The sequence below is a fragment of the Piliocolobus tephrosceles genome, chromosome 10, assembly GCF_002776525.5.
Source record: "Piliocolobus tephrosceles isolate RC106 chromosome 10, ASM277652v3, whole genome shotgun sequence".
NCBI classification, from domain to species: Eukaryota; Metazoa; Chordata; class Mammalia; order Primates; family Cercopithecidae; genus Piliocolobus; species Piliocolobus tephrosceles.
This window is the reverse complement of record NC_045443.1, coordinates 98,682,050-98,705,315: the sequence shown is the minus strand read 5'-3', so window position 1 is coordinate 98,705,315 and position 23,266 is coordinate 98,682,050. Positions and strand designations below refer to the sequence as shown.

At 37.9% G+C, this 23,266-nt stretch overlaps 1 protein-coding gene across 3 annotated transcripts in view; it reads right to left on the bottom strand.

Moving 5' to 3' along the window:
• Window positions 1–23,266, bottom strand: part of ANO4 (anoctamin 4) — a 325,972-nt gene that overhangs the window by 19,886 nt on the left and 282,820 nt on the right. For all 3 annotated transcript variants that reach the window (XM_023185625.2, XM_023185703.2, XM_023185780.1), the window contains 6 exons: window positions 22,546–22,710; window positions 15,275–15,311; window positions 12,930–13,041; window positions 11,878–11,935; window positions 11,641–11,738; window positions 9,543–9,685 (listed from right to left, as the gene is read on the bottom strand). In XM_023185625.2, coding sequence (XP_023041393.1) covers window positions 9,543–9,685; window positions 11,641–11,738; window positions 11,878–11,935; window positions 12,930–13,041; window positions 15,275–15,311; window positions 22,546–22,710 — 613 coding nt within the window. The remainder of the gene's footprint in view (window positions 1–9,542; window positions 9,686–11,640; window positions 11,739–11,877; window positions 11,936–12,929; window positions 13,042–15,274; window positions 15,312–22,545; window positions 22,711–23,266) is intronic.

The following is a 23,266-nucleotide window of genomic DNA, read 5'->3' as shown; positions in this document are numbered from 1 at the left end:
ACATCATTTTAACCAAGTGATCAAAGTTAATATCACCAGTAATACGACATAATGATGTTATACACCCTGATATGATGCACTTAGGAGGGTATAACATCATTTCTGTGGTATTCTTGCCAAAAATGAATAACTCCAACCCAATTATGCAAACACACGAGACAAACCTGAATTGAAGGAGCTTCTCCAAAACTACTGACAAATACTCTGCAAATATGTCAAGATCATGAAAAACAAAGACTGAGGAATTGTCATCGATCAAAAGGAACTAAGGAGACAACACATCTAAATGTAATGTTGGATCTTGGAAGTATTGTGAATAAGAAAAAAGTTATTACTGGGAAAATGCAAAATTCAAATAAGTTCTGTAGATTAGATAATAGCATTGTATTCTTAACTTTTCTAGTTTTAATAAATACATAAGATATTAACATTAGCAAAAGTAAGGTAAAGTATAGAAACTACTCTTTTTGCAACTTTCAAAATAAAATTTGTTTTAAAAGGGGGTGGTTTCTGATGCAAAACAACCAGTCATCATAATGGAAAATAAAAAAATAAAATTTACTGGGCATCATGGATGAAAAGTATTTGGCTGTTTGAATGACTATGTATATATACATATATGACTGTAAAAATAGTAAAAATATATTTACAAATTTTATTTTAGAAAGTAACAATAACAAAACAAGGATTACGCATATATAGCATTTTCTATGTAAAAACAGGCATTGTTCTAATTACTTCATATACACTAACTCATTTAATTTTCATGACAACCTTATATGGTGGGTACTATTATCCTCATTTTACAGGTAAGGAAACTGAGGCACAAAGAGGTCAGGTAACTTGCCCAAAACAAGTAACTAAGAAGGGACTCTAATCTCAGTGGTGTAGCTCCAGAGTTCTGCAGAATCCATCTACCTCATCTTGGTTATTTTGCCACCTCCAGGTGTCCCTTGTCTTTGGTCACATTCACACTTGGTGTTTGTGCTAGATGGCTCTTTACGCACCAATAGATGTGGGTATTCCCTTCTCTTTCGACCTTGGTTTTATTTTTCTCTTGCCTTCTCTCTTTCTTTGGTAAGTCCATCTACTCCCATGACTTCATTATTATCTCTCTGATAAGGGTTCTCAATTCTCTATCTCTAACCCTGACTCTTTTCAGGGAATTTCCAGTTGTCTGTTATGCTACAGAAACAGCACTCCCCAAACCAATCTCTGAACCTCATCCTTGAAAGTATTTATCCTTTTATGTCCCTCCTCCTTTCCTCCCTTCAGAATCAACTTGCATAAAAACCAGGTTTCGGCTAGCTTAGCCTTCAGAACCATTAGCCTCCTAGTCCTGACAATTACTCTTCAAAAATGTCTCTCATTTCTCCCTCTTCTGCCCTGTCCCCACTTGAGTTCAGACTCTGATTTTCTAACTGGCTTTTTTTGCCTCCAAACTTTCAGCTCCCTGCCCTATCATTCTGCTGTCAGTGTGTCTAAAATGTTGGTTCAACCCCATCACTCATCTCCCTACACAGAATATTTCAGTAGGTTCTCACTGGCTGCAGAATAAATCCCAAACTTTTCACCATGCCATTCAAGGATCTCAGTAAATTGACTCCAAGCAAACTTCCAAGCCTCATGTCCAAATACACCCCACAAAGAAAACAGGCTTCCCAAACAATCCTCTACTCTGGCTATACCAGTAGCCGATTCTGATTTTATGGGGATACATCATATACGCACTTAGTGTTTCTATGACTACTTTGATAAAGTAGTCATTCTTCCTTCAAGAGTACACTCAAATGCACCCTCTTGAGTCTTCCGTAATTGTAATTAACTACTACCTCCTCTGTAGCTGCCACAACTCTGCTCACCACCATAAAACTTACTTTATCTTGATTTTACGGTGTTTTGCCTTTTCCCCCTTTTGCAGTGAGCTTCATGAAAGTAGAAACAGCAACTTCTTTATGTTTCTTTTTCCTACATACTCACTACAGGGGTTTTGTGTATGGGAAGGACTTGTCAGGTATCAAATAATGCTGGTTCAATGACTGACATGTAATTACAGCAAAGAAAAGCCAGAACACAATGAAAACCTATCAGGTAGATATAAAACTGACAGAGATAATTCTTACAATCACTAACAGTACTGGATGTTATGGACAGAAAAATGCAACTAGAGTTTAGTTCTTTCAGGTTGTATTTATATTGAAAATAACTGCAAGTTTAAAAGGAAAATGTGTTTAGTTCATTGGTAGTTTTTGTTTATCTGACACCTAATGAGTTTCATTATCTAGTTAAATATTATGGCCTAAAATCAATCCAACTAATCATTTTTACATAGCACAAAGGTGACTCACATGATATTGGTCTTGAAGTGATTAACTGTGTAATGCCCATTAGCTGCTGCTTTTTTTTTTTTGTCAAGGGAAGAGACTTGTACAATAGAGGTAGATTAATTTTAAAAAATTCTTTGGCAAAAAACTTTTAAATATTGGAAAGCATAAAGAATGATATAACAAACTTCCATATACCCATGGAAATGTTATACTAACATTTCCATGGGTAACATTTTATCATACCTGCTTAATATCTTTTTATAAATAAAATAAATACTATATGGATAAAACTGAATTCTCCTCTATTTTTGCTCTTGAGTGGTTTCCTCTCCCTTCACAGAGACAATTGCTGACATGAGTTTTGCATGCATCCTTCCAGTTCATTTATATATATATATACACACACACACACACACATAAATGCCCATATAGCAACAAATTATACATAGTGCATATATCATGTAAATAATTTTTGTGCCTAAACTTTACATAATGATATCATTATTTACAATTTTTTTGCCCTGTTCATATCACATGATAATTTTGAGATATTATCTTGATCTATATAGATCTAGTTAAACTTTTAACTGTTTTATATTCTAATATATAAGTTTACTGCCTTTTAATTTACCCCTTCTCGGACATTACCTCTTCAAATATCACTTTTCCTCTTTCTTTATTCCTTTCTGGGACTTCTATTACAAATATTTCAGCCTTTTTGGCTGTTTTGCATGTTTCTTATGTTTTCTGCTCTGTTTTTCTGTTCTTTTCTCTGGGCTTGTTTGGATTTTCTTTTTATTGACTTGTCTTCAAGTTCACTAATTTACTGTCTTATGTTGAGTCAATCTCCTATTTTTTTTTTTTTCTTTTTTTTTTGAGGCAGAGTTTTGCTCTTGTCGCCTAGGCTAGAGTACAATAGCATGATCTCAGCTCACTGCAACCTCTGCCTCCTCTGTTCAAGTGATTCCCCTGCCTCAGCCTCCAGAGCAGCTGGGATTACAGGCGCACACCACCACACTAATTTTTGTGTTTGTAGTAGAGACACGATTTCGCCATGTTGGTCAGGCTGGTCTCGAACTCCTGACCTCAGATGATCCAACAACTTTGGCCTCCCAAAGTGCTGGGATTACAGGCGTGGGCCACCGTACCCAGCCTCAATCTGCTATTAAACATATCAAATGAGTTCTTAATTCCAGATTTATATTTTGCAATTCTAGAATTATTTTTATAGATTTTAATTCTCTTTTAAAAGTCTCAAGTTTTCAACCATTTTTGTCAAAATTTTCTTCTATTTTTATATATAAATCATAGCTATTTGAAAGTCTCTGCGCTAAACCCAATTTCTGAATCATCTTTGGGTCTCCTTTTCCCTCTTATTAGTCACATTTTCTTGCCTTTTTGCATACCTAGTAATCTTTTTATTGTATGCCACACATGTAGAGGCTCTAGATCAAGGGTTAGCAAACTATGGCCTGTGGCCAAATTTGACCAATCATCTGATTTTCTTTTTTAACTGCCTGTGAGCTAAGAAGAGTTTTTATATTTTAAAAGGCTGTATTTTAAATTGCTGTAAAAGTGTCTACATAATAGCCTTGATTGTGCCATTGGTTCAAAAAGCCAAAATTATTTACTATCTAGCTCTTTAAGAATAAATTTGTGATACTCTGCTCTTAGTGATGTTCTTTTCTACCATAAAGAAGTCCTCCTGGTGATGTTAGGCAGATAAGAGAAATCACTTAAAGCTGGTCACAGATTAAGCTGGGCTAGTGCTGGCATAGAGTTTTTGTAAAGCTTAGTCCACCTTTGATTTGTTCTTGTTCCTTTGCTGTGATTGAGAACCTGGTGGGTCCCTATCTCCTTAGCTCTGAGAGGCAGTAAGAGGCTCAGTCCTGCCCTTTGAAAGGTTTTAAAGTTAGCTCTTCAGCCTCTTGCCCATCACATCCTCAAAGTGTTGTATTATTAAATAATTACTTTACATAATGATAAAAACATCAATTCCACAGTAAGTCAGAATAATCCAACTTGTATGTACAAAATAACCCAGTTTCAAAATACATAAAGCAAAAGTTGACAGAACTAAAAATAGAGTAAGATAAATCCACAATCATACTTGTGGATTTCAAGTATGTAACTAGTAGATAAGAGGCACAATATTTAACAAGGACTTAGAAGATCTGAAAAACACAATTAATCAATCTTGCCGAATTGACATAAAAATATAGAGCATTATACCAAACAACCAACTGCAGAACATACTTGAAACATATATCAACACAGATAGAATAAAGGAGCATAAGGTAAATCTTTATATATATATATATATATAATCTTTATATATATACACACAATATCAAAAGACTGAAATAACATAGAGAATATCCTCTGATAACAGTGTAATTAAATTAGAATCAATGACAGAGCAATATATCAAAACTCTTTAGATGTTTTGATACTAATGCATTCCTTCAAAATGCATAGTCAAAAATAAATTACAAGGGAAATGGAAAATGTTTTGCTAATAAAATACAACATATGAAAACTTGTGGGATACAGCCAAAGCAGTATTTACAGAGAACATTATAGCACTGAATCCCTATATTAGAAAAAAGGAAAATCTGAAAATCAGCATCTTGAGATGCTGAGAAAAAAAGTGAAACTAAACCCTAAGGAAGTAAAGGAAGGAAATGAAGATAAGAGCAGAAATGAATGAACCAGAAGGCAAAGGTGTAGTAAAGAAAAATCAACAAAGCCCAAAGTTAGTTTTTCTTTTGAAAAGATTAATAAACCTCTAAGGTACTGTTTTAAAAAAGGGAGAAAAGCACAAACCATGAAGTTATAAGTAAAAGAAAGGGCATCACTATATACCCTAGATATATAAAAAGTTAATAAGGAGATATATAAACAATTTTATGCTACTAAGTTTGAAAACTTAGATGAAATGAACAAATTTCTTGAAAAAACACACAACTAATACACAACTTATGAAAACAGACGCTAGAAGAAATAAAAACTGAAATAGTCCTATATCTATTAAGTAAAATAAATCTATAATTAAAGTTCTTCCCATGAAGAAAATTTCAGGTCCTGCTGCTTCATTGTAAATTATTCCAAGTATGTAAGAAAGAAATAATAGTAATCTTATGTAAACTGTTTAAGAGAAAAAAATTACCCAATCATTTTAAAGGACTATCATAAAAATGATACCCAAATCTGAATGAAACATTACAAGAAAGAAAAACTACACTATAACATCTTCCATGAATTTGTGTATAAATATCAGAAGCAAAATATCAGCAAATTGAACTTGGTAATTAAAAAAATGCATCATGACCCAAGTGGAGATTTTTTTCCAAGTTTGCTAGGTTACTTTAACAACTTTTTAACAACAAAAAATAATCAATGAAATCCACTATATTAGTAACATTTTTTAAAAAATCACATAATCATTTCAATAGATTCAGAAAAATGACATGATATAATATAATACTAATCATGATAATAACTCTCAGCTTCTTTAAGGAAACAATAAAAAGTATGTACAAAACAATACAGCTAGCACCACACTTAACGGTAACATACTGAACATTTTCACCCTCAGGTCGGAAACAATGATGTCCAGTATTACCAGTTTTATCCAGCATTATATAAAAGGTCTTAGTGCATTTAGGCAAGAACAAAAAAAAATACATAATGACTAAAAAGGAAAATGTAAAGTTATCATTATATGTGGATGATACAATTATGTATATACAGGTAGAAAATCTCAAAAAATATATAAGCAACTATAATTGATACTAGATGCTAGCAAGTTTGCATAAGCAAACATACAAAACAACAATATTTCTATATATTTAATATTAATAACAAAACATTAGAAAATAAAACAATAAAAACATCATTTGCAGTTGCAAAGATTCCTAAGGTGCCTAGAAATTAATCTAAGTTTTACAAAACCTATATACTAAAATCTACAAAAAGTATTGCTGATAAAAACGTAAAAAGACATAAATAAATGCAAAGATATACCATTTTCATGGATTGAGAAAACATCAAATATCTTCAAATTGATGTAGGAATTCAATTTAATCCCAACTAATATTTCAGTAAGATTTTTATAGAAATTAGAAATCTGATTCTAAAACTTATACGGCAACAATTCTGAAGAAGAACAAAACTGAAATTTCTTTTCATTTAAAGACACCAATAAGAAAATGAGAAGTCAAGCCAATAACTGAGAAATGATATTTAACTTGCAACATATATATCTGACAAATGATTGATATCCAGAATATATAAATAACAAATCACTAAGGAAAAGACATAGATACCCACAAAGAAAAACATGGGCTTGAATATAAATTCACAAGAGTTTATCCAAATGACTATAAGCATATGAAAAGCTGCTCAGCATTATTAGTTATAAAATTTCAAGTTAAAATCATGATGAGATACTGCTGCATACCAACCCAAATGGCTAAAATACGAACACAAGTTTTAGTAAGTTTATGGAATAACTGGAGCTGTTCTACTGTTAGCCAGAGTATAAACTGGCCCAACCCAGTTTTGAGGACTGTTTTCAAGTGTTTATTAAAGACAAACAAATGCATATCTATGGCCTCCTAACTCCACTCTTATGTAAATTCTTAATAAAAACATCTACGCATGTTAATCAAAACACATGTACAAAAATGTTCATAAAGGTATTATTTATAAGAGCTTAAATTTGGAAACAACACAAGTGTCTATCAGCAGTAGAATGGATGGATAAATAATAGTACTTTTTTTTTTGTTTGTTTTTTTGAGATGGAGTTTTGCTCTGTTTCCCAGGCTGGAGTACAATGGTGTAATCTTGGCTCACTGCAACCTCTGCCTCCCAGGTTCAGGCATTTCTCCTGCCTCAGCCTCCCAAGTAGCTGGGATTACATACACCTGCCACCGCACCCAGCTAATTTTTGTATTTTTCACTACCAACGGGGTTTCGCCACATTGGCCAGGCTGATCTTGAACTTGTGACCTCAGGTGATCCACCTGCCTTGACCTCCCAAAGTGTTAGGATTACAGGGGTGAGCCACCACACCCGGCCAATAATAGTATATTATTATTCAGGAGCCTAGAAGATCTGCAAACTCACAAAATAGCTCATCTATTGGCACACTGATGTCTTCACTTCTACAAGTAAATTTGCCTTTGTCTTTTCCTGACTCAAGCTTGGCAGAGGCTTTGCTTTTGTCAAAATGCAGTTACCTAGCACATTATTTTTTAGAGTGCTCAAGAGTACATTTCATGATATGTGGAGGATTGAGGGATTGATGGTGGTATGGGGGTCTGTGTGCTGTGTCAGAGCAGCACGGGACAAAGTTGGGGCTCATCTGGGAGTGGAAATGCAAAACAACAAAACAAAACAAAACAAACAAATAAAAAACCGCACATTACTAAGGAAAGATAGGGTGGGTGTCAAAGACAAACTGCCTGTTTCATAATTTGGCTCCTGGTCTACATTCTAGGAATACTATGCAGCAATAAAATGAAGTTCTACTACCTGTAGCAACATGGGAGAATGTTAGAAAGATAATATTGAATGAAACAAGCCAACTACAAAAGAGTATGTACTCTACAATTCCATTTAAATGGAGAATAACAAAGGTAAATTAATGTATGGTATTAGAAGTCAGGAAAGTGGTTAGAGAGGGTTTTATATACGGAAGAGGGGACAAAGAAGTCTTCTTTGATATTGATAATCTATTTCTTGATCTAGCTCACTGATAATCTATTTCTTGATCTAGCTCACTGGATAGCAACATTTCCCAGAAATAAAGAACCAGAAGGTAAATATTTCAGGCTTTGCAGACCAGACACTTTCTGACACAGCTACCCAACTCTACTATTACAGTGCCAAAGCAGCCACAAATAATATGTAAATAAATGGGAGTTGCTGTGTTCCAATAAAACTTTATTTACAAAAACAGGCGGTGGACTGAATCTGACCTGCAGGCAATAGTTTGCCAACCTCTCAGCTACATAGATTTGGTTACATTTGTGTGAAAATTTGCAAAAATTAATTGATCTCTACACTTATGTACACCTTTTCACTATTATACTTCAGTGAATACATTTTAAAGTATATAACAAAGTGGGGAAGTCATTAAGGAAATAGCAAAAACAAAAGAACAGACTTGAGCAGTTAGAACTCATCAGTCTCTTGTGATAATTCTGAGATTTGTTCTGTGCTGCAAAGATATTTCAGTATTTGGAGCACTACCAAATTCTAGCCACATAAAACGTTGTTTTTAAGCACTCAATATACCAACATTATTGTTCATTGTCTTCTTTATGGGAGAAGAATCCATTAAGGGATCTCAAAATGGTTAGTTCTCTTAATGAATTATCTTTATTAAGTTTTATTTTTAATGTCCAAATTGATTTCTTCCCCAGGTTATATCATTCTGCCATTCTATAATTGAAACTCTAAAGACATAAGTAGATACTTAGAACATACGCAATTTAAGAAACATGAAGTATCAATTCTACTAATACTTTAAATTTCAAATTTGCCCAGAAAAAACTGCTTCCTTTAGAAGAAATGGATCTTGCCCAGCCCTTCCCTCATTTCCGCTCCTATGTTAGAGCTTAAAATGAAAAGAAATATATACATATTCAATTTAATAATGAAAGAAAATATATATACTTAATTTATCTAAGATATTTTATTTGTCTTTCCCTCTAGAAGACAGAAAGAATAAGAGAATAATAGTGATATAAGTAACATGTACTATGTATACAATGAGGTAGGCATTGCTCTAAGTCATGTTCATGCATTAAAACTCATTTAATCCACACAAAGACTCTATGAAATGGTTCCTCTTATTATTATTCCCACTTTAAAGATGAGGAAACTGAGATAAAGAGAGATTAAGTAATTGCCCAAGGTTTCACAGTTAATAAATGATAGGGCTAGGATTTGAACCCAGATAATTTACTTCCAAAGCCCACGGTCTTAGATACATGCTAAGAGAAATTGCTTTGCTTTGATTCTAGAGAAATCTGATTCTGTAAATGTAAGTGTAGCATAGTTTAAGCAGGACATGCCTTCCTCTCTGTTTGGCTTAGGAATTCCTACACACTGAGGACCTTGATGATAATGAGTATATGTTTAGTTGAATATATCTGGAGATCTAAAATTTATAATTAATAAAATAAAGTAGAATATTTCCATACTCATTTCTAAGTATTCATCGAAGAGTCCGTAGGCATTCATCGGCTGAAGGTTATAGTCCTTTTCCCATTGTGGGAAACTTATTTTCCTTTCAGGTCCATGTTCTTGTCGTACTTTTCTTCTAGTCCACCAATTCTGAATTAACCTGGGCAAAAAGATCAAATTCTTACAAAAATGTAACTGATCATATGACTTAGGTAATGAGAAAGAGGAGAGTTTGAATATAGAAACATAGTTTGAAAATATTCAGGACAGGCTATCAAAGAAATAAAGCCTCAGGTTGGTAAGAAAATAACAATGGAGTCTATACTTCAAGTATTTCTATTAGCAAGTAAACAGAATGACTGATGAACTTATTTTAATCATTCATGAAACTGTCTCATATTGGGCATTGCCTATGAGGGTTGAATAGAGGACTGAGAATATCTATAAATGGATATCCCAGTACAAAGGCAATACCAAGACATCTTGAGGAGTATCTGGCTTAAGTGGCTTAATTTAGGACCCTTGAGCAGTCTTGCCACATGGGTGCTGAGCTGCATGCTCTGACATCAGGGGCCTAAAGATCTGCAGACCCACAAAATGCTTCCTCTCTTGGTGCACAGACACCTGCAGTTCTGCAGCTGGACTTGCTTGCTTTTGGCTTGAGCTCTCCACAGGGGCTCTGACTCCCAGTAACTTGCATCTGGCATTGGTAAGGCTAGCACAGGAACCCTTAGCAGTGTTCAGGAGTGCATTTTGTAATATGAGAAAGCATTGAGGAAACGAGAGGGTGGAGGCAGGTCTGTGTTCTGTGCAGTACAAGGAAAAAGTTGAAGGATATCCAGGAGTAGAAGTGCCAAAAAACGAAACACATGGGAAATGAAGCAAATAAAGGGATGAATATCAAAGACAAACTGCCTACTTTACAGTTTTGCTCTATGTCCTTATTACTAGAAGATAAAATATAATTCTCTTGATGTCTATGACATTTTAATTGTGGTTTATGTCTTAATGTAGAACATAATGCTGATAATTTTTGTTTTATGTTTTATTTTTAAAAAGTTTTTATAGAAAACATCAAATACTTGGAACAAGATTTCTTTTTCTTTCTTTCTTTTTATTTTTGAGACAGAGTCTCGCCCTGTTCCCCAGGCTGGAGTGCAGTGGCCCGATCTCAGTTCACTGCAAGCTCCACCTCCTGGTTTCACACCATTCTCCTGCCTCAGCCTCCCGAGTAGCTGGGACTGCAGGCACCCGCCACCACGCCCGGCTAATTTTTTGTATTTTCAGTACAGGTGGGGTTTCACTGTGTTAGTCATGATGGTCTTGATCTCCTGACCTCGTGATCTGCCCACCTTGGCCTCCCAAAGTGCTGAAATTACAGGCGTGAGCCACCGTGCCTGGCCTGGAATAAGATTTCTAAAAATAAATCTAAGAACAGAAAATTACTGGCTTTGGTTCTGACAGAGAGCTAAGAAAAGACTTTCTGAAATGAACCAAGTTCCCGCTAATTGTTCTGGCTGAGTGGTCCTCCCTGAAACCTTGAGTTTTCTTTGTCTCTACGGAGACATTGAGCTGACATGGAAACCAATAGGTGTGGAATTAAAGCAGAAATAGAAGCATTGTTGATTTATGTCCCTATTAAAACTTAACTGACCAGAACTGAGCAAACACAGCAGAATTCAAGGTTATCCTTACCAAGTTGACGCAAGTTTTTGCTCATTGTTGTCAACATGTTATCACCAGGTTAACCATGGGGATGGGAGAGTGGAGATGTAGTTAATGTGTCATACATAGCTGAGGACTTGCAATGCTGGAGCCCAAAAGGTCAGAGGTATCATTTAAAGTGGCTCACAAGCAAGTATCCAATATTTAGGGGCCTACAGAGGCTCCTGAAAGAATATTCACATTTGTTCATATGAATTGTGCTAAATCTCCCAGAAGAGCCAATGTTTATGATTTTCATGGCTGCCTTTGGATGTCTAAATGTGAGCACTTAGTTCCAGGTGCACGCACTGGCTTGATTGCTGAGTCTGCATTGCTTATCTTACTTGCCACACCTAGAAAAGCCAATAATGAGCAATGCTGCCTCTCAATTATTGATACTAAGGTACTTACGGGTAGCCAAGTTCCATGAAATTATTCCAGGTCTGCTTTAGCACCATTATAATACCCATTTGCATACACAGATCAATAAGGCATCCACTAGGGTGGCACTGCAAGATAAGCAAACACAGAAATTCCAGAATCAATGGAGAGGAAGAAAGGGTGTCTGGTTTCTAATCTACACAAAGTTGCCCTAAGGCTGTTTAATGCAAGTCTGTTGGAAACAAGGAATGATGGGAGAATACAGACCTCTTCTAGTCTCCACCTGTTTATCAGCCTCAAGTAGGCACCTGGGTGTCCTGTAAATCTTCAACACACAAAGAAAAACAAGCCATTAGTGCTCTAGGTCCAAGCTTTCAGTGAATATTACATTTAGTTTAGCACATTCTCCAATGTGAGTGACTGCTACAATAAGTAGTAGGTCTGGGGGAATTAGGAAACCCTCCAGATCTGTCACAACCAGAGCTTCTGGAATTCTCCAGGGGACATTTCTCTTCTGGCCTTTCTGTCAGGCTACCTAATGCAGAAGCCAGTTCTTGCTGCTTGCTGTGGACTTTTAACATTTTCTGCTGCATATCAATTGCTCTGGCCTGTGTAAGCAGAAGTTTAACTCCTGGATTTAAACACATTTGATCTTTCTGAGTAATAGTCATGCTGTTAAAAAAATTATTGAACTATTTTCCTAGAGTTTTGTGCTGCTAGAATAGCTAGAAATGAAGGAGAGACTGCTGTGTTGATCTCACCAAAACCCTATACCTGGCCCTTCCTGGGTTCCTGTCTCCTCTGAAACGCCTCCAGAAGTCAGGAAATTCACGTGACATTACCACTACACAGGGAATCTTTCCCAGATCCTCATAACTGCTGGATTTAAAAGTTACCCTGGCATCCCGTTTCTGCCCCCTTTCCTGTCAGGATGTCCTTCTCTCTTCAGGGAAGTCAGGAGTCCAGGACATGCTGCAGCCCCCTCCCCGTTTTGCCACCTGCTGTCATAAGTGTGAAAGCCAGGGCCCTGATTCGGGTGCAGACAGAGGCCAGAAGTTTTCAATGCATCATTCACATGCTCAAACTATTTTCCTCTGCTTATCTTAGCAACAAAATGTGCACAGGCAGTTTTGAGTGGAGATGATTTCCCTGGGATGCCAGGTGGTTTTGAGATTTGGGAAGGGAAGGGAGGAGGATGCTCTTCCCTTTTGACACTTTGTATAAATCACCCTAAGGGAGGGCTTTTTGTACCCACGGGTCAGTGACCTCTAAGTGTTCTGTCCTCAGCCTGGGGAGGTGTGCAGGGGTCAGGTTCTTACCTTCCGAGGAAGAATGCGATGTAAAATGTGGAGCTGTTCAGATTGACGAACTGAAAAAGAAACATTTTCAGGGTGAAGCTGTTCTCCCACTCAGACTCTGTGCGAGGCTGTTCTGTGGACAAAAGGTGAGCAGAGTTTGAAAGGCTGAATCGCATCCCCTCTCAACTCCCTCTCTTCCCCTCCCCACACACACAGGGTGGGGACACAGGAGTCCTGAGGAGGCTGCAGGAGACTCGTTTACCCATAGACGGCATGTGATGGAACAGACCACCCATAGGATCCTCAAGCTCACAGACCAGACCCAACAAGGGTCTCATGGGAAGTGGCTATGGAAGAATCTGAGAGGACTGAATACCTAGACTGTTCCACTCTTACAGGATACCCGGAGAGCCAGCAGCAGAGACAGCCAGGCTGTCGAGGCCTCATTCCCAGTCCTGGCTCTCTGCAGTAGCGTTTTCTTTTCCTGTTAGTCTATGCAGGCTTAGTTCCTCCTAGCTCCAAGGAGTTCCTTGGTCTCAACTTCTAGTTCTCATATTATACCAACCTACCGCTTAAGAGGGAGTCAAATCCATATCATAGAATGCTAAGAGCATTTGACTCCTTTGCCTTTACCCTTATCCCCCATTTTCCATTCTCATGGACAAATATCAAGGAGGTGGCATCATCTTTAGAGCTTTTACTGCATATCACCATCTGTGTCTTATAATTTCCTGACCTCAGTCAGGGGCCAATTCTCATCTCCACATATTTTAACATCCATAAAGCAAATGCTCTCTGGACATAATGGTGTGAACCAAAACATGGATCCATTTGCCCTTAAGACCAAACCTCCAGCTAGAAATCTCATGTCAAACGCACTTATCCTTTCATAGGAGCTACATTCTAGGAGTAAGCAATGTCTAAGAAAAGATATTTAATACAATAGCATTTTGTCTGCTTCCACATTCCCTGAGCTTCTAATTTCTCATTTAATACTTCACTCCATCAATTCATTTTCCATAAATTAGAACTCAAAATGCTTTCTGGGAGCATATCTGAGAAGGGAAGGGAGAATGAAAGAGAATCTGATTTAAAATGGTTTAAAATGTCAGTTTCAGGAAAGGCCATACTGATACTGTTGCTGAGACCCACAAAGACACAGGATTCTTAAAGGGTTTTCTTAAAGGGTTTCACTTCTGCTACTGAACTCCTGGTTACATGGAAAGGTCTCCTGGTCGCTGGCTAGGTTCCCAGGTGTCCCCACCATGGATGGACCAGGACTGCAACTCCACTGGCATTTTTGCTAGCCTGGATCAAGCTACCATAGTGTACATTGTCTACCAATGGGCAGTTATCTCTTCCATGGACATAAACCTCTTTCTATCTTTTTGGGCAAGAACTGGTGGTGATGGAAGATTTCAATGACATTAAAAGAGATAAGGTAAAGTGCTTAGCTCTGTATCCAGCACATAGAAAGTTTCAATAAATGCTATCTATTATCATAATGATGATTAAAAATAGGAACACTTTTGTGAGTTTTTTCTCCTCTGGACAAGCTTCTTATGGAATGCATTAAAGCAAGTTATGGATGGGAGCATGTCATTTTCTCAAACTGCATAGAGCACAATGACCAATACCTTGTTAATAAAATTGGGACAATTTCTTTATTTTGAAGATGCGATAAATGTACAAGTTATAACTGGCTACCAGATTGTTCTGGAGTGCAGTGGCATGATCATGACTCACTGCAGCCTTGACCTCCTGGGCTCAGGCAATCCTTCTGCCTCAGTCTCAGGAGTAGCTGTGACTACAGGTACGTGGCACCTAAATTTTTTTTGTAGAGACGGGTCTTGTTATTTTATCTAGGCTGGTCTCAAACTCCTGGACTCAAGGAATCCTCCTGCCAAGGCTTCCCAAAGTGCTGGGATTACAGATGTGAGCCATCATGCCTGGCCTTCCAGTCTTCAAAGAAACTAACTTTGCTGTGAGTTTATATACCATAAAAACTTGATACATTTTTAATTAAACACAAAATATAGGCAATAGCAAATGAACACTTTCCTAAATTATATTGGATACTTTATACAAGTGTACTTTTGTAATGTTATTTTTTGTGCACAAAGAGAAAATCTACCTTCAAATACATGAGCTCAAGACAGATAATGTTCGTGACAGATTTTAAAGCTTTATATAGAAAAATTACTAGATATAGTTAAATTATTCTGTTGAAGGCAAACAAAAAAAATGTTGTATGAATTTGAAAATAAAGGGAATATTTCTTTCCAGCAGTATTAGAGAAAGGAATCTTTGAAACATACTTTCCAGACCACAGTACAGTACTGTGAAATAAAAAGGATTCCACTCACCTAAATTCGTCAGAAGCAGGGCAACTTTTTCATAGAGCTGTAAAATAAATTTCATGCATTTAATAAATGAACTGCACTTGTTATAAAATCTATAACCACAAAGGAAATAGGTAATCAAATCACAAGTCAAAATAATTTCATTAAGCATCCATTGCTCAACCAATGAAAACATTGTGTCTAGAAATCTCGGACTCTTGGAGTCCACTGGTAATGGAGATTGGTGTCATTTTCAGGGTTAGAAAGAAATGTACAAGGTCCTATCTAACTATTTATAAAATCTCACTTCTTATTTTGGGGCAAATAATTTTATGGCAACAAGGCTAGCTGCTATTCATTACCAGCTTTCTAGGCAATGCTAGGCAGTCATAATATTGCTGAGCCTCTGCAACTTGAATGTAAAATCTCTAAGCCCGCTTCTGACGGTGCAACCCTATTCTTCATGGACTGCTGTAAACTCTAGATTACAGCATTCAAAAACACTGAAGTGATTAAACATTACTGGAAATTCCCAGAGCTTATGGTACTCCACTTTTCCATTGGTGGACCAGACGCCTCCTTAACTCACGCATCCTTAACTCACCCAGCCATCTGGTCAATAGATGGTTCTGAGGGTGGGGTATGTGTATGCATGTGTGTATGTGTGTTTGTGTGTGCGTGTGTGCACTGAGGAGCAGAGAGTATAGTCAAGGGTAAATCCAGCTCTAGGAGATTCCCCAGAGTGGGTATAATTGAAAGATCAAGTGCTGTTTCTAAAACAAAAGACAATAAGTGAAAATGAAAAGGAAAAGTAGTTTAATAGACTGGAATGATATGAAGATTAAGAACACATTTAAAGTAGTGCAAACACACTGGTTAAAATTGCCCAGGCTGGAATTACAGCTTGACCATCCAGCAAGCTACAGGACTTGGGCAAGTTCCTTATCTCTTCTTCAGACCATCCTTTTCTTTATATGTGGGCAGGAAGGGTACTGAACTCACTGACCTTCCTGTCCTGCTTAATTTTTGAATTCTCTTATCTGAGATTTCTGCTAATTACAGAAATAAACAACATAATCTGTATGTATGCCTCCAAACTGTCAGCAACAACTATGGTTTGCTATATTAGGATATATTAAGATGGCCATAGGACCAAATCTTGTGTCTAGAAATCTCAGAGTCTTGGAGTCCAATAGTAATGGAGATTGGTGTCATTTTCCGTAAGAAACCTTGTGGCATAGGTAGTCACACCCATTTAATCATAAAAATAATATCCTCATAAACAACAGATAAGAACAGATGTTCTAATCAAATATATTTTAATATTACAATGTATTACAAAGGCACTGTAACATTCCAATTATTTAATTATGTAATTATCAGGGAAAGTTAATTTGACTGATGACACAACCTTTCTCAAAAAAACAATTCTTGATTAACTGGTTTATCTTTTTTTTTTTTTTTGAGGCGGAGTCTTGCTCTGTCGCCCGGACTGGAGTGCAGTGGCCAGATCTCAGCTCACTGCAAGCTCTGCCTCCCGGGTTTACGCCATTCTCCTGCCTCAGCCTCCGGAGTAGCTGGGACTACAGGCGCCCGCCACCTCGCCCGGCTAGTTTTTGTATTTTTTAGTAGAGACGGGGTTTCACCGTGTTAGCCAGGATGGTCTCGATCTCCTGACCTCGTGATCCGCCCGTCTCGGCCTCCCAAAGCGCTGGGATTACAGGCTTGAGCCACCGCGCCCGGCCTAACTGGTTTATCTTTTATATCTTTCACAATGATGTCTATTTGTCACAGTACCTCACTTTGCACACTTGTCTAAAAGGCCCTCAGAGCTGAGATTATGCCTTTGTTACATGGGTGTGAACACTGAAAACACTGGAATTTTAAAAAAAAGAACAACATAAGAGTCAACATATGAGTAATATTAACCTTGTGAAAAATAAGGTAAAGCATATGGGGACACAGTAGGGATCCATGGCATCTGAATAGGATGGAATTTCTTGTTTTGATCATATTACCTCAATTCTGCTCTGCTTCACTCATGACCAAAAAACATCCCAATATGGTGGTTGCAAGCCACATAGGCTAACAAAGGCTATATCCCAGGAATAGACTAAAAAGTTATTATCATCCTTTTTATCCAGCCATGCCAATATGAATCAGATATTTAATTATACTGTAAACAGTGAAAAACACACCTAATCTTCCAAAAAAACGTAAACCAGAAAATATAGCTTACATCAGAGCAAGTCCACATATATTGACCAGACTGATAAGATAAAAGTAGAAGTACACATAGCTTCCTTTTGGACATATCTGTAAGATCAGAAAGCTTTCTGCTGGTTACAGATATTCACAATCAGAATTTGCAGCATCTAGTTTGGAAACTTAGATTTTCTGCTGCTCTTAGCAGAACAAACTTCCCGTGGTTTATCTCTCAACCGTCTAATATTCACTCTATCTTTGAAATATTTATTTTTCAAGACATGGAATAAAATGTAAACTACTAAGTGCCCCTTAACCAGCCATTAAGAGGCATAATATTTCATTAGGACTTAGATGACTTTTGTAAAATAATACAAATTTTATTTTTAAAGTACATACTGTATAAAAGTAAACACATATCATCAAATCCATTAGAAACTTCGCATCTGATAAAGATCTGTTTTTTTAGTTAGCGCTGGATGAATCTGGCAAAAAGTCAGAAATGGGATATGTGATTTATAATAATTATATTATTTACAAATCAGAGTCTTTAATCTAGCTCTCAAGGATTTTATATTTAGTTAATAAAAAGTATTAATAATTAATGTCTAAATAACGATTATCTTTGGAAGAAAAGTATGGTCAATATTTTAAGTAGCTGAAAACAATAGACAGCTGTAAAAAGTCTATATTGGATCACGATAATATCTCACATTGAGTAATTTCAGAAGCCACTGGAGAGTTTACTTCTGAACTGGTCAGAGATACATTACAACCATTAGTCTGTCATCCGTTATGCTGATAGAAAGGACTTAAATTTTTTTTTAAGATATTCTGATGAAATCATTCAAACTATATTACACATTTGGTTGCCCTCATAATGGAACCCGCGAAACTTCAGGGCATAGGCCAGGAGGGTAAATGTGTGTGCGGGGATGAGATGTCATCAGAGCTAGCTGAGGAGGGAAAGGTAACTGGCCCCTGCACAGAGAGGTCCTGGCTGATGCGGCTTTAAGAGTTCTTATGTACACTTTTTCTTTTCTTTCCTTCTCTTTGCTATGGCTTGTCATTCCCTGTTCTCATCAGTATTCTTGTGTTAGCAACTTTATGTTATTCTAGTTTGATGTTGGCTGAAAATCAGAGTACCAAAGATGTTCATGTTGTATCTAAAATAAATGAAAAACCGCAAGGGTCCCCAAGAATAATACGTGTTAGCTTTAGAGTGTGAACTCTACCTCATCCATGTTGGCTAGTCTGCAACACTCTGGGAGAGAAAAGATGTAAAATGCCTCGCAGCCTAGCTCCCAGCATATAGCGGGTGCTTTGTAACACCAGTAACTACGTAATTTGGCCACTCCCTGTGTTCCCGTCTTCATTTTGAATTTGTTTACTTCCTCTTATCTTGGCTGTGTCTTGAAGTAGAGATTGCTGGATCAATGATTTCTAGTTAAATGAAGTGTTTTACTCTGACAACACTGGCACCTGCTCGAAACATATGGGCAAGTGTATATTTACAGATTCACTTCCTGTACATAGGCATTTATTTTTATTTATTTATTTATTTTTTATTTTTTTGAGACGGAGTCTCGCTCTGTCGCCCAGGCTGGAGCGCAGTGGCCGATCTCAGTTCACTGCAAGCTCCGCCTCCCGGGTTTACGCCATTCTCCTGCCTCAGCCTCCCGGGTAGCTGGGACTACAGGCGCCCGCCACCTCGCCCGGCTAGTTTTTTGTATTTTTTAGTAGAGACGGGGTTTCACCGTGTTAGCCAGGATGGTCTCGATCTCCTGACTTTGTGATCCGCCCGTCTCGGCCTCCCAAAGTGCTGGGATTACAGGCTTGAGCCACCGCGCCCGGCTACATAGGCATTTATTTCTTAAAATGATGTATAAATTAAATTTTAAGACATTGGAGGAAAGAGATGATAAGAATACAGTAGGCATTAATTCACTGCATCCTAACCGGATGCCGAACATCTCACCTATGGCTGTTTGCTTAATTTCACTGGGAATCCTTCTCCACCTACAATATGTATTCCACAATTAATACTAAGACCAAGTCCTGGTGGGGGGTCAAAAGGGAGAGGTACAGGGAGTGCTAACCATATACTTTCAATCTCCACTTGCTAAGCTGTCACACAAACATCATGTCAAAATGACCAGTAATTGCCCTTTTTTTTATTACTTCTGAGTCTTGAAACTTTTTCCTAAAATAATAAAGATTTATTTCATATATATATATATATATACACACACACACATATATATATATACACGTGTGTGTGTATGTGTATATATATATGTATATATATTTTTGAGACGGAGTCACTCTGTCACCCAGGCTGGAGTGCAGTGGCGTGATCTCCGTTCACTGCAAGCTCCGCCTCCCGGGTTCACGCCATTCTCCTGCCTCAGCCTCCCGAAGTGCTGGGATTACAGGTGCCTGCCATCACACCCGCTAATTTTTTTGTATTTTTAGTAGAGACGGGGTTTCACGGTGTTAGCCAGGATAGTCTTGATCTCCTGACCTCGTGATCCACCTGCCTCGGCCTCCCAAAGTGCTGGGATTATAGGCGTGAGCCACTGCGCCCGGTCAATAAAGATGTTTTATGTATTTTAATACTAATAATGAGCTACCTGCATTTAATTAGCTCATTGATTACTAGTTAACCAAGGAATCATAAATTTAATTCTTTGTTATTGGGTAGGTTGAATTCTCTTAGGAATCACTCAAGTTTAATTGGTTATGGAACTCAGGACTGTTTAAAGAACTAGAAATGACAAGCTAAATAGATAAACCTGTATGGATAACAGTATTAAATTAGTTGGCCTTTGGAAAATCTTTTTCCAATGATGTAAGCACTTCAGCTTTATGGCCCAGATTTAAGATGCAGTATAAATAAGGACAGGGGAACTATAATTAATTGAACATCTACTCCGTGCCTAACAACTGTCCTTGGCACTCTATGTACAATGTTTGACTTATTTACACTGCAAACCTTTAAGGTCAGCTTTTAAAATTTTTTTTTATTTTTCACAGGTCCTTGCTCTGTTACCCAGGCTAGGGTTCAGTGGTGCAATCATGACTCACTGCAGTTGTGAACTCCTAGGCTCAAGTGATCCTCCCATCTCAGCCTCCCAAGTAGCTGAGACTACAGGTGTGCCACCTGGCTAATTAAAAAAAAAAAAAACTTTTTGGTAGAGATGTGGTGCTGGGATTACAGGCATGAGCCACAGTGCCTGACCATATTTTTATGTATAGGTTGACCTCAGCGGCTGACCATGTCAGACACTACTTTTGTTCTACAAAAAAAAAGCAACAACAATTTACAGAGCATCTACTATGTGCCAGGCCCTGTTCCAGACACTAGGGAATAACAACAGTGAAAAACAAACAAACAAACAAACAAAAAATTAAAAGGTTCTGCCCTTATGGGCCTACATTCCAAAAGAAATGGCAGATAATAAACAAAATAAATAGGTAAAATACATAGCATATTAGATGGTGATAAACACTATAGAGAAAACGCAGACAAGCAGATGGGAAATTGTCAGATAGCAGGAGTGGGCTGCAATTTAAAACAGAGTGACCAGGGAAGCGTTTACTAGAGAAGTGACATTTGAACAAAGACTGGAAGGAGGTGAGGGACTAAGCGATGCAGACCCTGTGGGAGGAAAAGGCTCCAGGCAGAGAGAACAGCAAATAAAAAAGTCCTGGGGTGACAGCATCAAAAGAACAAGTGCAGTTAGAGCAGGTGAATCAGGGTGAGTAAGGGAAAAGATGAGGTCAGAGATGTTACACAGGCCAGATGAGCGAAAGCCTGTGAGGCCACTGTGTAGATGTGGCTTCGCAGGCTTTTACTGTGAGAGAGAGGAAAGCCACTACACCTTGTGAACACAGGAGCCATGTGAACTGACTTACATGTAAGAAGCTCTCTCTGGCTTCCATGTTGAGCTTAGATTGAAGGGAGCAATGTGGAAGCTGGGAGACCAGTTAGGAATCTGCTGCAATAATCTCGGTAAGAGACACTGCAGACTTGGACCAGGGTGGGACTTTGGGATGTGCAGAAAGTGATCAAATTCTGGATACATTTGGACAGCCAGAGAAATAGAGGAGTCTGGGAGAATGCCAAGACTTTTAGTCTGAGCAAGTACAATTAGGAAGGCTGTGGGAGGAGCTGATTCTGGAGGGAAGATGGGGAGTTGGGTTTGAAAGTGTTAAGTCGAGATGTTCAAGTAGGCAGTTTAACATGTGAGTTTGGAGATTCAGGAAAGAAATCTGGGCTGAAATATGCTATCTGGAAAAGCCTGGAAATCAACAAAAGCAATATGTACCAGCTTGAGGGTTTCCTTGCAGGGTTATATCAAGGAATGCTTTGGTTTTTGTTTGTTTTTGTGTTTTTTTGGAGACAGGGTCTCCCTCTGTCACCCAGGCTGAGTGCAGTGGTCTTGTCACTGCTCACTGAAGCCTTCACTTTCCTGAACCAAGTGATCTTCCCACCTCAGTCCCACAAAGCAGCTGGGACTACAGGAGCGCACCACCATGACCAGCTAATTAAGTTTTTTTTTTTTTTTTTTTGGTAGAGACAAGGTCTCTACCCAGGCTGGTCTTGAACTCCTGGGCTCAAACAATCCTGTGACCTCAGCCTCCCAAAATGCTGGTATTATATGCATGAGCCCCTGTACCTAGCCAGGAATGCTTTGGATACTGTGTATCTTCCTATCACTGATAATCAAAAAGAAATGGGAACCAACATTGCAAAGCTGTGTCACAGGTTCTGAGTGTTCTAAATTCTTTCTGTAAATTTACTTAAGGAGTATACAATATTATCTTATTGGATAAATAAGGGAACTAATGTTCAGAGAGGTTATGTGCTTTGCCCAATCTTATACTGCAGAAAATCCTGTTGTCTAGATTTGAATAAGTACCCAGACCCAAGTGCATCTTCATGCCAGGCACTTTGCTGCCAGGACATCAGTGCTATGTGAATGGCCCACCTCTCTGAGGCCAGATCCTCTTTAGCAACAGAAGAAAACTACCACTTGCAGCCCATACATTTTGATCCATTTGGTTAGCCACTGCAGCTCACTTACCACGTTCAGCAACATAATGATACAAAAGTTGATGCACACAGCAGTCCCTGTGGTTGCAACCTGAGAGTTATTCCTGATTAACGCCCACTTAAAGGCAGCGAAAGTGCTGACAGTCACCACCCGGTAAATGACGATCCCGAACACGGCAGCAATCACCACGCAGATCTGGCAGGAAGACAAGACACCCAGTGAACCCCTTGGTGGAATGTTACAGGAAGAGGATTCACATTCTTGGAACATCCTCTGATAGGAAAAGGAAGTAACGCCATGGCAGTACTGCTCAAGAGACCACAACCAAATGTACACTTTTCATTGTGGTTAATACTTTCTCTTGTCTTTTTCTATTTTCTTTCTTATTAAAATAAAATAACTGCATTGCTTGAAAGTTGAGAATCTATGTAAGCTATGGGGTAACACTTTTTAATGCAGAATATACACTGAGCAGATGGACAAATATTCATATGGAAATCCTATCATGTCACTTTTTGGTTTAAAATTGTTTATTGGTTTCCTGTTATTCTAGGATAAAAGCAAAACCTTTATGCAGCCTGCAAGACCCTCTCTAGCCCCTTTGGGCACCATTCTTCCTTCCTCTGGGGTCCCCACAGCTTCTCTCATTACATCAAACAGGTTAAGCACCCTTAATCATCAAGACTATCCCAATCTCTTGCCGAACACACACACACACACACACACACACACACACACACACACACACACA